General features: G+C 36.7%; 1 protein-coding gene across 3 annotated transcripts; it reads left to right on the top strand.

The window, feature by feature from the left end:
* Positions 1 to 1,297: 1,297 nt before the first annotated feature.
* Positions 1,298 to 15,145, top strand: Lipo1 (lipase, member O1). 3 transcript variants are annotated; one of them, XM_087601654.1, is made up of 10 exons: positions 1,298 to 1,415; positions 2,508 to 2,613; positions 4,254 to 4,371; positions 5,121 to 5,319; positions 6,798 to 6,907; positions 8,405 to 8,541; positions 10,315 to 10,458; positions 11,665 to 11,736; positions 13,129 to 13,200; positions 13,822 to 15,145. In XM_087601654.1, the coding sequence occupies exons 2-10, from the start codon at positions 2,515 to 2,517 to the stop codon at positions 14,062 to 14,064; spliced, it is 1,194 nt and encodes a 397-aa protein (XP_087457780.1). In that variant the 5' UTR covers positions 1,298 to 1,415; positions 2,508 to 2,514; the 3' UTR covers positions 14,065 to 15,145. The 3 variants fall into 3 exon arrangements, with proteins under 3 accessions (XP_087457780.1, XP_087457786.1, XP_087457776.1); XM_087601660.1 differs by having other exon boundaries at positions 1,303 to 1,409; XM_087601650.1 differs by having other exon boundaries at positions 1,359 to 1,558.

The raw sequence follows: 15,145 nt of genomic DNA, 5'->3' as shown, positions 1-15,145 counted from the left end.
TCTTTACCTCCTGAGTGTGGCATGAGCTACCATGATCATTTCTTCATATACTATTTTAAAGATATAGTTAGTTCAGCCAACCCCATTTTAAGTTTTATTGAACTCTATGGTTTGCTGAAACACTTTAAACTAAACATGAAATACTGATAATCAAATAATGAGCTACTATCAGTCTCTTTGTAACATGGGATGGGATGTGTACTGTATTAACTCAAAGTGCTGGGGGGAAAAAAGGACAGAAAAGCAACTTTACAAGCCAGATAAATTCTCTTCAGGATTAAGTAAGTCATTATCTGAACAGCTCCCTACCAATATGTGTATGAAGAAGATAGAGCAAAGGCAGAGCTGACGGTTACTACAGCAGAAGTCGAATCAATTGTCATCATAATCACCTTTATCATCTGAGAAATTATTTTTCTGAAAATATTTTTATCTTAAAAGAATATCAGAACTCTGAAGGTTCTTCCTCATGCGAGGAGTCTTCCTCATGCGAGATCTCAAAATTAATTCCTGTGTCTGTGCTGTAACTGTGAACACCAGCCTACCAGCCATAGACCCTGGGTCACAGGTCACAATCAAGTAGTAGCATAGCATATGTGTTTCCTGCTATCACTTCTGGCTGTCATTTCCAGCTATCATTTCCGGCTATCATTTCCTGCTATCAATATGCCAGATTCTTTCCCCTGGGAGCATAGGGATAGAAATTTATGAAGTAACAAATTTATATATTTTGCTGGACAATGGAATTTATGTTCCCAAGATACTATTCCACTTTACTCTCATGTAACGTGAGTATATGCTTGCAGATGTTTTCACAACCTTTTTGTGATAGTGGTTTGTTTTTGTCATATTGAAATTTTTATGTATCCCTGATCGTTTTAAAACATCCTTGCTACACATATTTTGTCATGTTTATGATCTGAGGATATCATCTCCCAAATTTATACACATGTCGCTCTTAACTTAAGATAATCACAGGGGGAAATGTCTTTAAAGAGGCATTGTTGGCAGTTGCAATATTTATCTTGACTTGTTTTGTAATTCTGTATAGAGCAGCTCTCAAATCATTCAGTAAGGAAATATGGTTACAATTACTGTTTTGAGGAAAATAAAGCCTGATGAGTTGGTGTCTAACTTAAAATCTAAAGAAATCTTCAGAATTCACACTAAGGGAGGGTACTGCCAGGCAATGAGCCCAGAGCTGAGAAACCACGTAAATTTTGAGAGCTTTGCAGTATTTGACATCTGATTTGACAAGCATCCAAGTTCATGTTTAAAGTTGGCACTGTCCATTTCTAGGAAAGGTCATCCAAAAAACACATTCAAGCTGTATTTATAGTGAGCAGGATGGAAAGAAAAGAGAATTCAAATTTCATTTGGAATACAAGAAATTAAAATAATTGTATTTGGTAACAGTGAGTATGATACTCTAAGATTGCAAAATGTTTTGCTTTAGGTTCAATATTAAAACAGCAATATGTTAGTTAGGTGTTTATTAGATGGTATTCAGACAGCGGGCACAACATTAAGGCTGACATTTACAGTCCTGATTTTATTAGTAAGACTATTTGACCAATACCTCTCTCTCTCTCTCTCTCTCTCTCTCTCTCTCTCTCTCTCTCTCTCTCTCTCTCTCTCAACTTACTTACTTGGTATCTTGATGTTAGGAAATTGAACAATAAAATAAAATAAGGTAAAATGAAAGAAAGACAGAAAGTCATATCCTGTGCTTGGAACAGGAACCAGGACACTATCTGTGGGGTCCACCTAAATTGACAAATTTGTGATTATTACAACTGTGTGCTCAAATAGCACTTCAAAATAAGGTTTACAGGGGATGGAAAAGAGATGTTTATGGCTCATGATTGTGTTTTATTAAAAGCACATATTTTAGAAATTCAAAGAGCAATGATGGAATACATGTGCTACGTGTAGTCATGAAAGAGGGCAAGGGAAGATATGGTGGCTAGACAAAATGTCTAGGAAGGCATACGTTCTCCATGTGGAAATTCATGTACCTGGCTTTTGATCCATCTCTGCTATAATTTTTTAACCTTTCCTCTTCTCCTCATTCTGATGCCAATAGCCTGAAGGGCTTTGAATTAAGCAACATCTTGAAATCATTAACCAATAAATTGTGTACTAATCTTAGTCCTTCAGGATAAATCTCAAATAGTCATCAGTGAGGATTTATCAACAAATAAGTTAGAATTATTTCGTTTCTCAGAACAGTTAAGGGATAGACAGATAGATTTTTATAAAAAAAGAATATTGTCAATTTTAATTTTCTCTAAGCTGATCTTTAATTATATCTAAACTGTGTTTTGTCCCATAGTTTACTGATGGGAGTATTTGAAAGTGTTTTGAAGTTCATCTAACATTCTTATTAAATAATATGACATTTTCAGCTATGGAAGGTTACATGTGGAGATAATAGATGTGCAGTATGTGGAGATAGATAGAACTGTGTCTTTAGCTCCTTCATGAAAATAACTGTTTCCCTGCAGGTTTAAAATGTGGTGGCTACTGAGAACAATGTGCCTTATCCATGTATTTGGAAAAATATTTTGTTTACTTGAGCCAAACAAGAATCCTGAATCTCACATGAATGTTGTAAGCTATTGGTTTTTATTATTAACATTTTGTTCTTTAGTTATTTTTCTTTACAGTCTAGATATCATCCCTTCCTGGTCTGCACCCCGATCACTCTCCATGCCATAACCTTTCCCCATCTTCAAGAGGATGTCCCGAACCCCACCCTAACCCATTCCCTCACCCCACCACACCCCACCCACCAGGCCTCCCCATTCCCTGGACACTCAAGTCTCTTGAAGGTTAGGTGCTTCTTCTCTCACTGAGGCCAGACCAGGCAGACTTCTGCTGTAGATGTGTCAGGGACCTCTTACCAGCTGGTGTGTGCTGCCTGTTGGTGTCTTGGTGTTGGAGAGATCTCAGGGGTCCGGGTTAGTTGAGACTTATGGTCTTCCCATGGAGCTGCCCTCCTCCTTGGCTTCTTCCAGCTTTCCCCCAATTCAACCACAGGAGTCCCCGGCCTCCATCCAGTGCATTGTTTGGGTTCTGGTATCTGCATCTGGCTTTTCCAGCTGCTTGTTGGGGATCTCAGAGGGCAGACATGCTAGGCTTCTGTTGGCAAGCGCACGGCAGCGTCAATAACAGTGTCAGAGCACTGCGCCTCCCCTTGAGGTCGATCCCGATTTGGAACTGTCACTGAACCTACTTTGAATCATGCTTTTCCCCATTTTTGTCCCTTCACAAAGGAACAATTCTGGGTCTGAGCTTTTGACTATGGGGTGGCAACACCACGTATCCACTTGATATCCTATCTTTTCACTGGAGGTGGGCTCTACAAGTTCCCTCTCCCCACTGTAGAGTACTTCATCCAAAGTCTTTCACCTTCCAGGTCTCTGGTACATTCTACAGGGTTCCTCCATCTCCTACCTCCTGAGGTTGCCTGTTTCCATTCTATCTGCTGGCCCTTAGGGTTTCAGTCCTGCCCCCCCAATACCTGATCATGTTCCCCTTTCCCCTCCCTGTCCTTCTCTCATTCAGGTCCCTCCCTCCCTGTACCCTCATGACAGTTTTCTTCTTCCTCCCAACTGGGATCGAGGCAACCTCACTTGTGTCCTTCGGCTTATTTACCTTCTTGAGTCCTGTGCGACATGTCCTGGGTATTCTGTACCATTTTGGGTAATATCCACTTATTAGTGAGTACATACCATGCATGTCCTTTTGGGTCTGAGTTACCTAACTCAGGATGATATTTTCTAGTTTCATCCATTTGCCCTCAAATGTCATGATGTCCTCGTTCTTCACAGCTGATTAGTATTCCATTGTATAAACAAACCAGATTTTCTGTATGCATTCTTCAGTGGTGGGATATCTGGATTGTTTCCAGCTTCTGCCTAACACAAATAAGGTTGCTATGAACATAGGGAAATGTGCCTTTGTGGCATGGTGGGGCATCTTTTGGGTATATGCCCAAGAGTGATATAGCAGTGCCTTCAGATAGATCTATTTCCAATTTTCTAAGCTATTCTTACCACTAATAAAATTAAATGCATTTGCTTTATCTCTATTAATTTCATCCTTTCTAAATTGTTGCACCTCTTACAATCTGAATAGTTACCAGCATGATGACTTAATATCAAGAAGAAATAATTCTATTTTAAGAATTATGAGAAATAAGTAAGCATTTAAAAATTATGAAAATCATTGTGTGTTTTGTCTTGCAGAGTGAGATTATTAAATACTGGAACTATCCAAGTTTAGAATATGAGGTCGTGACTGATGATGGTTACATTCTTCCAATTAACCGAATTCCTCATGGGAAGAATAATGCTAATAGTTCAGGTAAGATCCCAATGAGGTAAAAACTGAAGCTGGCAGCAACCTGAGGCAATGCCGTGCTAAGCAACAACTTACTAAATAGTTCCCTCCAAATTGAGTAATTTCAAAAGAACAAATGGAGCTCCCTTACTCCCATGACTAAAGCTGGGGCTTAAAGGACCCTAGCTTTCATTGGTCACTATGAGGACAAGGATGTGTTCCTAGAGATGGTGCTGGGCCCCTAAGTAAATTTTCAGGCACACTGCATGTGGAAGATCCCTTAGTTTCCTGTTGTGAGAATTCATAGTTCATGCTCCAGATGAAAATACATGAGACGGGGCTCCTTCCTCATATCCACCTAGAAACCCTGGATGTTCTTAGGGTCCAATGAGTTTTAGAAGAATCTGCACATTAATCTTTGGATATTTCATCATTAGTATTTCTGTACATTTGCCTCTTGGATTTTATAAGGTATGAACCATTCCTTTTAAATAACTACATGCGATAAAATATAAAAGAATAGTAGAAGGACTAAGGAAATAAATGGTTGAGGAGGGTGAGATAGAAGGGAGACCAAGATTCTGTAGAAATGACTATTCTTCTGCACAGTTCCATACTGACTAACATTGACTGACGTAAGTACAAAGAAATCTTAGCACAACTCCGTGTGCTAGTTTCAAAGTCTTTTGTCTCCATTGTGAGTATTTGAGTTTGTTGCTTACATTTTCAGTAGACGCTAATGTTATAAAGCATTTTCATGATTACTTTCGCAGCCCCCAAGATGGTAGTGTTCTGTCAGCATGGCTTGTTTTCAACTCCTGGTGTGTGGGTTGCCAATCCTCCCGACAACAGCCTGGCTTTCATCCTAGCAGAAGCTGGGTATGATGTCTGGCTGGGAAACAGCAGAGGAAGTACCTGGGCAAAGAAACATGTGACCCTAAGCCCAGATTCTGAAGAATTCTGGGCTTTTAGGTAGGGAACAATTCCATGTGATTTCTACATTTGCCTTAAAAGAGTGTCAAATATCTTAATGGTTAAATAAGTTTGTGGAGCAACATTGAAGGTATTTCACTTAGAGTGATTTTAGAAGATTGATTTGGGTGACATAGTTTGGTCCTTTGTATTATGATTACTACACATAATAATTATAATAACATTCTCATTACAGACTGTTTTCTCTTCTTGAAATACTAAATAGTCTTCTAATTAATCCAATTGTGTGTGTGTGTGTGTGTGTGTGTGTGTAATTTAGTATATGTTTGGAGGCCAGGAAACAACTTAAGAAAGTAGACTATATCCTTTATCCTGTTGGTGTCCTGGGGATAAAGGAGATACCACTGGGTGGGTAACAAGTACATTTGCTCACCGAGTCTTCTCCCTGGGATCACCCATGTCTGCATAAAATGGTTTCACTGAACTAAATTTAATATATTCTAATCAATGATTTGGAAAACATAGATATTCACATACAACCACTCTCAATCACTTTTCATTTAAGTGTGTATTCTGATTGTGTGTGTGTGAATACATGCCCATGTGTATGAATTATGTATATACTCATGTACAGATGTTCATGTGAAAATCAGAGCACAAATTCAAGTGTCATCCATAGACACAATTTATCTGTCTGGCTTGGGAATCTCTAAGTAGGATAGGCCAAGTGCACAGCCAAATTATCTATTTCTGCTCCTGCACCGCTGGGATTTCAGGTAAACAACAGCATACCTGGCTTTTTTATTTTTCTAAAGGTGGATCAAACTAACTTCTTAATGTTTTCCAATGAACTGCCTCCTCAGCTGATTCTGTTGATATTTTGATCGAGGAAGGACTGACAGGCATGTGAGAAGAGATAAGGTTAATTGTACATATGATTACTTTATGTCACAGAGAAGTAGAATATTATCTCATTAATTTGTTTAATCAACTTCCTTTATACATTCCTCTTTGTACCTCTAGCACTCTCTCTCTCTCTCTCTCTCTCTCTCTCTCTCTCTCTCTCTCTCTCTCTCTCTCTCTCTCCTCCCTCTCTCTTTCTCTCTCCATCTCCCTCTCTCCCTCCAGTGGGAACTTGGTGGAGATTTCCTATTTCCAAATCTTAAATCATCTAATGCTCACTTGGAGAACCTACAATTTTTGGAAATTTGGCTTTAGAGCAAAAGTGCTCTGAATTATGTCTAACAATTCATTCACTATGGACATGACAATGCTAGCTTAATTCTATGCAATGTGTGTAATTGTGGACAAATGTCATGGGAAATTTGTGGTCACAGAGAAATCGTAATCATAAGGTGGTAACATAATGAGAATGTGGGTAGTAATTGATAATTTCCCCCACTTTGTGAACCATGTCTCCCTTCACATAGATTACATAGAGACCTCATTTAAACCAGAAATGAATTAGTTATTGGTTAGTAACTAAATCACCTTCTTTCCATTTCGTTTTCTTGCAGTTTTGATCAAATGATAGCATATGACCTTCCGGCCACCATTAATTTCATTCTGAACACAACAGGACAAGAGCAGATTTACTATATTGGCCATTCTCTGGGAACTCTTATTGGTAGGTGAAAAGGAACAATGCTGAAACTTTATCCTGAAGAACACAAATGTATACATATAATTTACAGCTCTTTGTAAAACACAGAGAAGCTCTGACAGATGATAACGACTGCAGCCTGCTTTAAAATGTCAAATGTTGAAATCATAGTCTCTAATGCAAAAATATTTAAATGAAGTACATATGTGAGGTAGTCTTAGCGCTCTTTATACCTAAAACTTTGAGACTAATAACTCATTCTGTGTGTGTGTGTTTGTATGTGTGTGTGTGTGTGTGTGTGTTTGTGTGTGTTCTTTCTCAAATGACATTGTTGAAAATTGGAGAGTCCATTTTTCTTAGAAAATGCTTTATGGATCTGTCTCCACCATCTTGGTCAGCTTTTTTGATTGATATTGTCTGGGTTTGTACAAAATATATATTTTCAAAGAACAAATGTCACCAAGGATATATGGTTCCAATGTCTGACTGTCAGGGAAAATATTTCTAACTAATGCATCCGTTTGTCCAATTTATAATGATAGAGAGATGATTGGTAGACAGACAGAATGATTGTAAATAGGTAAGTAGTTATATTTGTGTACAGGTGTGCACATGCACGAGTGGGCTGCAGATGCTGCAGGGAGGACATGTGAAGGTACAAATGACTAGAGATCAATAAAATCAATATGTGAGATTTTGGGTAGGTGTCTTTTTCAACAATCAGGGAAGATTTCAATTTTTTCTGTTTTTCTTTTTACTTTTTTAATTGGATTTTTTAAATTTACATTTCAAATGTTATCCCCTTTCCCAGTTTCCCATCCATAAGTCCCCTATCTCATCCCCCTCCCCCTTCTTCTCTGAGGGTGTTCCTCAACCCAGTGACCCACCCCTTCCTGCCTCCCTGCCCTGACTTTCCCCTTCACTGGAGGCTCCAGCCTTGGCAGGAACAAGGGCTTCTCCTCACATTGCTGCCTGCCTCAGTCATTAAAGGCTAGGCTCACAACCACCTATCTCAATCTTTAAAAGTACCGAGCTTATCCTTAAATATGTCCAGTCTGGCCACTCAAATATGTGAGACAGCAATCAAAAATGCAAAGTCTGTCTGTAAGTCTTAAAAATTGTAACAAGATTCACATTGGTCAGAAAAATAAAAACAAACAAAAAAGCAAAAACCCCAAAAGGAAACCAGGTACAACAGCCCAGAGAAGAAAATGCCAAAGTAACAGAATTCCAGATGCGTTTTTCTAATGGTAAATCATAAACAGCATCATTCACAGTAAGCGGGAGGAGGAGAAGCAAATTGAATGGGTCTTAACATCTTAGTACTCTGATGGGTAAATTAAGGAAAATCTTCAGGAACAAGTTTAAATGTGTGGCAAAGGGCAAACATAATCTCTGTGAAAAGTAATGTAGCAATGCAAAAAATATTAAGACGTTGGAACAGCAACTATAATATGTGTGTGTGTGTGTGTACGTATGTATACATACATATACATACATACATATTACTATTTCTTTCAGCTCTGGGGGCATTTTCAACAAATCAAGAACTGGCTGAGAAGATCAAACTCAACATTTTAATAGCTCCAGTTCGTACTGTTAAATATGTAAAAGGTTTTGGACGCCTTCTAGCTTATTTCTCTCCAGAGGCTTTCAAGGTTTGTGATTAACTCAAAGTGGTACTATACTTAAACTTTTCAAAATAAGATTGCGAAAGAAGAGATCTACAAGTACAGTCTAGGGCTTACTCACCCCCATGGCCTCCCTCAAGGCTACAGTGAATCTCACCTCCAAGTTGGGCAGCCTGCATTTTGTCCTGTGCATTTCTTGTAGCATGGATGTATTTTTCTTTTATCTATATTTTTAAGTATGTGATCTGCTTCATATTAATTTACTTTTATATTTTTGATAATTTTATATATTAGTACTATGTCTGCATCATCCCATCCCTCCCTATATTCTTCCAACTCCTCTGTGCCCCCTTCCTTCCAAATCCATGACTATCTCTTTAAGTATCACCATTACACATACATATCTTCTAAGACCATTCAATGTTGCCTGTATGTATGTACATAATTTTAAGGTTAATCACTCTGTATCAGATAATCTTTTGAAGTGTTTCCTAATATAGTTTATCTTACCTAGTATTTCACTTTCAAGTTTTTCTATCATTGTCTTCAAACAGAGACAGAACTACTTAGACCATTCATCTTTAAATTAGTAAAGATACAATTTGTCTAAAATTCATGGCCCTATTTTATTTGTGTCACTGGCTTCATTACTACAAAATATCCCCATATCATTCTACTAATAAATACAGAATGTCAGAATTTCAGCTTTACAAAAGTCTAATTTTGCCCTCTAGGCTAGTTACAGTCTAAGCACTACTAAAACATTTAATTATTGTGCTGCTTGGAGACAGCCTTCTTGCAAACCTTCAGCACTTCTGAGTCTTTTCAGTTCCATTGTCTGGCCTTGAGTGTGTTTCCTCAGCTAGATGTGCAGTCCATAGAGATCTGAAACTTAGAGTAGAATCTATAAAGATCTTCGAATTTCACTTCCTTCTCCTTGGATGGAAGCCCTAAGCTGCCTTGGCCTTTTCCAAATCTCATTTGCTTATAAAGACAACATAGCTGGGAATTCTCTTTGGCAACATATGTGCAATGGAACACTTAGCTACACAGAGTCATTCTTTTTTGTGTTACACTCTCTCACAGCCTAATATGCAGTGTTTGAGAACTCTTGTCTTGTATGTATTTTGTGTGTGTTTTCAATCAACACTATCTGATATCATTTCTAAATAAAGCTGACACTGTCTCCTTCCTCCAGCATCTCTAATCACCTGTGTGTCTATTAAGGTTGTTGATCTTAATCATTTCATCTAGGTGGAATCATGTGCTTTGGGATACTCTCTCTTGGCTATCTGAGTTGATGGAAATGTTGTTGGTTCATCTAAGGTGTAGCATTGCAGGGACATCTGTGAAAGAATAATAACTCTCCAGTAAATGTAACACATTAATCTGCATAAGACTACTGACGGAGTTTTCAGTATTTTCCAGACCTGCTCATTTGCAAGCCTGTGTGGACTTTTTTTTTTCATTTCATGCTAAGTATCCTTCCAAATATAGCCATTTCTAGTGCTTAGTACACCAAGTCCAGCCTCCCCAATAAAAGAAACAGAAAGATTGCTGTCACCCCACGATGTTCATGATTCTCAGAATTTTTCATTCAATTTAAACTGATTGAAAATAAATCCAGCACATGTTTATCGAATCGTGTAATGAATGTCGTCATCAATGAACTAAGCCAATCCACCCTTTAGTAACACACAGTAGCTTTGTTTTATGTCTCACTTCCTATAAACCTCGTGCTTCTGTCAGACAAAACACTTTCTCACACTAAGAGCTGCTCTTCACCTTTGTCAATTTCAGCTTGTTTTTGGCAAAAAAGAATTTTTACCTACCGTAGTTTTCAGTGAGTATTCTAAATATGTATGCAACATTAAGTTGGTTGATGCTGGATGTGCTGGTGTACTGGGATCACTGACTGGATTTTCTGAAGATCAGTTAAATACGGTAGGCTTTGTTCTCTTTCAAACTCATCGTGTGTGTGTGTGTGTGTGTGTGTGTGTGTGTGTGTGTGTGTGTTTGTGTGTGTGTGTGTGTGTGTGTGTTGCTAAGATAACAACTGTATCTGGTAAATTCATTTAGTATGGTACATATGAAAATCATGGTATGTTTTGCATATAATTCCAAGTTCTCAACATGGGAACACAGATCTGTTGTCAACCATTATAAATGAATAGCTAGATGTCGTTTATGGATGAGTTTTATCTTTCCTTCTACTCGGTTCAGTCATCCAGTCATGCATCTGCTGTCATTCATTAAGTAACTGATCACCCAGTTCACTACTTTTGTTCCAGAACTAAGGATGGTTCCACCTAAACTACCACATAAAAAATGAATCATTAACAAAAAGAAATTCTTTAAGACATGAGAAGTAAATGAACTGGCTTAGATTTTGATAATATCTAATCTTTGCTCAATCTTTTACCCTCGTAGCAAATCATCACATCCTTTGAAAAATTTAACATCAAAACACACAAAATGCATTTGTGTTGTTAAAAAAAAATTAGAGTCAACTCTTGTGAGATGCTCATACCAAACTTTTGGTGTAAGCACTATTTGTTCTTAACAAAACTCAGTGGTGAGCTCTGAAATCATAGACATGCAAGTAACAGTATATGTCTTGAGAATGTTATGTTTATGTATTTAGGAATATGTAACAAAAATTAAAGAAAAAAGATTTTATGGGTCACAAATTTTAGAGAGAGTAAAGGAGCGTAGGTGGGAGCGTGATGGAGGGTAGAGAAAGTGGAGAAATAGTGTAATAGTATTTTTTTTCAAAAAATTAAAAATGGAAACTTTTCTCGTTGTAACAAGAATATTTAGATTCCTTACTGCAGTCAAAAATCAAGACTTTCATTACAAAATGATTGAAGATATATAGCTTGTATCTTTTTATTTTGTGTGCATGAGTGTTTTAGTTGTATGTATGTTTGTTCACAGTCTGATGCACATAGGGGCATTGAATACCCATGAACTGGAGCTCTAGGTTGCTGTTGAGCCACCAATAGGGTTCTGGGATTGAATGTGGGTCCTTTGCAAGAACCACTGTTCTTTTTATATGGAAGTAATACAGCCTCACTCTTTCGAAAGATTTGTTTCTGTGGAAGGAAATAAAATACCGACTAATGTATGTTGTATCTTATTTTCTCCTAGAGCCGTATTGATGTGTACATAACACACAGTCTAGCAGGAACATCAACTCAAATTCTTATACATGCTGGACAGGTACAAATATGCCTCTTTCCTTCCTTCTACTTTTGAGACTCTGCTTTGTAAGTTTCAGAAAATCTTTCTCCAGTTGGCTTTGTGCTCAGGGTAATCCATCCCAAATGAACAAGTGATAGATTACAGGCAATTTATTGGTACATAGAAGCTTTGTCAAAAGAATGTGAAAAGGCAGAATGGCCGTTTAATTCTAAAAGAGAATGGCTTTCTATTCCAATCAGCAATTTTGGGTACAGGTTTTATTCATCCAATTAGCATCAAATATAGAAAATAGCTTCACAGAACTGATACAAGATGAAAATTGTAGGTGCCCTTCAGGTCTATGAGTAAACTGTGATAATTTTATACCTACTTAGTCTCCTATGTGCCTAGACAGGGAGCAAGTCATGTTAGAAGGTTTTACTGTTTTGTTTTGTTTTTAAATTCTGTAAGAAGATAAACCACTTAATTCTATAAAATGCTTATCATGTGTCTTAATGATATGAAAACTTTTATTCTATTATCCAATTATCAATAAATGATAACATTTCTCACCCTAAGATATTCTGCTTGATATTGCTTTGCTGACAAAACTCTATTCTGGATTCTGCAGCTCCCTTAAAGTTGGTTTCTGTTATTTATTCCTGATCATTATAATTTCTTAGGTTTTTCTATTTTTAGATACAAAAAAAATAATTCAACTTAGCATTGCCTTAATATTTTTGAAAATTCTTGTGTTGTGTAAAATTAAAGAACAGATGTATAAATGAAATTATACATGAAGGGTACAAATTTTATTATGAAAATATTAATTCAAAGAGCCAACAGTTATTTCTGAAGAATATTTTGAATTCATTTGAGTTATAGAGTAGTAAAGTGACTTTTACCAGTACTAATTTGAGATTTTACAATTTATTCTTCTTATAAGCATTAATTTAGATTCTTGTAAACACATTTGATAATTAAAAATAAATATAAGCTGAGATTTGCTGCATACTACTAAAACTAAATATAGCATAAAATGATACATCACTTTGCATAAAAAATATCTAAGCTTTTATCATTCATGAATATTTTTCAGCTTCTTATTGCCTTTTCTTGCTGCCGAATACATAGTAATTGATACAGTTTAAGTATTATTAAAATGGTTGTAAAATTTTGTTTGAGTTGTTATAAAAGTAAAAATATTTTCAGGTTCCTTTTCATACATATTCATAAAGTGTGTAATATTCTATCTAGGACTTAAGTAGCCAGACTTGACCAGGCAGTACATTTCATTAAAATAGAAAATGTACTGGATTTATCTGGGCTAGGGTGTCACTGCTGTAAAAAGAGGCAAAGGAACTCAGCAAATGTTGATCCTGTCATGATATAAGACTTTGTAGTTGATGGCACGTTTTCTCTGCGTTTAAGGCCATTAGAAGTGGTGAGTTTCAGGCTTACGACTGGGGAAGTCCATCTCTGAACATGCAACACTACAATCAGGTAAGTCTCTTTCTCCAGACTTAATGATCTGGCCCTTACAAAAAGGCACATAGTCTAAGAAATCTAACCTTTGATTTTAAATAAGACTTTGGAATATTTGATTTTTCTTAGGAAGACAGACAGAACTTTGGGAGGAGTCAAAACAAACAGCATTATCTTTTGTGTGGTGTATCTATGACAATGTTCTGTCTAACACATCATTTTAACCTCATGAAGTTATGTGGGATTTGTCAGACATTTATTGATGCAGTCATTTCACTTGTAGAGACCCAGGGTCAGAGAACTGGGGGCTTGTGTGACTTCAAGCTTGGATGACAGGGCATTATAATAGGGTGGTGGCACATAGCAGTAACCTCAGGATTAAGGATACTGAGAGGGGAGGATTCTGGCAAGAAAGCAGCATAGGTTACATAGACAGTAGCTGTGACAAAACTAAATAAAGATATAAAAGTAAAATTAAATTTTACCTCGCAAAGGCCAAGATCAACGATTTCTGTGGACACACTAATAACAATTATCCTGTCACAGATGAAAATAGACCATAAAGAGTTTGCTATTTTTGTTAGTGTTTGGTTGAACTTTTGTTAACTGTTTAGTTAATACATTGCTCTTTTCCGTCAGACCACTCCTCCGTTATACAGCGTGGAAAACATGAAGGTTCCAACTGTCATGTTTACTGGTTTAAAAGATTTTTTGGCTGACCCAAAAGATGTTGCAAATTTGGTACCCAAAATCTTCAACCTCATATACCATAAAACTATTCCTGAGTTCAGCCACCTTGATTTTATAGTGGGATTAAATGCTAAAACTGAGGTTTCTGATGAAATTTTAACAATTCTTGGGGAATATGACAGTTCTGTTTAGCTTTAGCTTTTTGCGTGTTTTTAAACCTTTCTGAAAGTCTCTTGCTTATAAAAGTGGAATATTTTCTAGCTTAGCATTTTTCTCCTTAATTATCTTTGTTTCTTTAAGCTATTGTTAGATTTGTTGGATCATTTGCATTAGTGAAATTTATGGCCATCAAGAGAATACTTCGTCTTGTGGCTGTCTTCAATTAATGTAAGTTTATGTATGTTTCCACATGATTGTTCCTGAAGAAAAGACCCACTTTTAACTTGTAGTAATGAAATCCTAATATACTGATAAAGGAAGAGGGCCAAGCTCATAGTGTGATATCACATATAATGCTACCTGAAGAACAGATTATAACAGGTTTCATACATTAGAACTAAGGGCAATTAATCTTGTTGCTTCAACTAGTCAATCTCACAAGTCTTAGTCACTAGTCTTATTGCACACCACCCCCTGCCCCCAGGTCACACTACCTGTGTGGACCAGGCACTGTTTGAATAAGTCACTTATGTCAGTATTCGCTGGTATGAGTGAAAGAGGAAATATTTAAAGTGATCAGAGATATTAAAAGTAATTCATAGGATAGATCATTCTTGATGCCTTGTATAATATGTATGGTATTTTGAACTTTCCTTGCAACACAAAGTGACCACAATTTCCAACACACAATTTTATTTTTATTGTTAAAATTTCAACCTAATTCAGATTTTTAATCATAAAGTAATAATTCTGGGCATAGGTTGGACAATATAAAGAGTAACCATGGCCAGTCTCAAAAGTATTTTTCTTAAAATCTTTTCCATGATTATAAGGATATGTGTGTGCGTTTGTGTGTGTGTGTGTGTGTGTGTGTGTGTGTGTGTGTGTGTTAAGTTCCTTCTATTCCAGGTTTCTGCAGGATTTTTACTTGATTAAATATTGGACCTCTGTGAAAGGCCTTTTCCCATCTATTTATGTTCACATGATTACTGTCTTGGTTCATTTATTGGATTATGTATTACATTTGTTGGTTTGGAATATGTCAAATCATCCATGTAATATTTCTGGAATAAAGCCAAATCATTAATAAAAGTGATGCTGTGTTTCTTAAATG

Source organism: Rattus norvegicus, chromosome 1 (genome assembly GCF_021556685.1).
Source record: "Rattus norvegicus strain SHRSP/BbbUtx chromosome 1, alternate assembly SHRSP_T2T, whole genome shotgun sequence".
NCBI classification, from domain to species: domain Eukaryota; kingdom Metazoa; phylum Chordata; class Mammalia; order Rodentia; family Muridae; genus Rattus; species Rattus norvegicus.
Note: the sequence above shows the minus strand (reverse complement) of the source record. Positions and strands in the feature narration are given on the sequence as shown.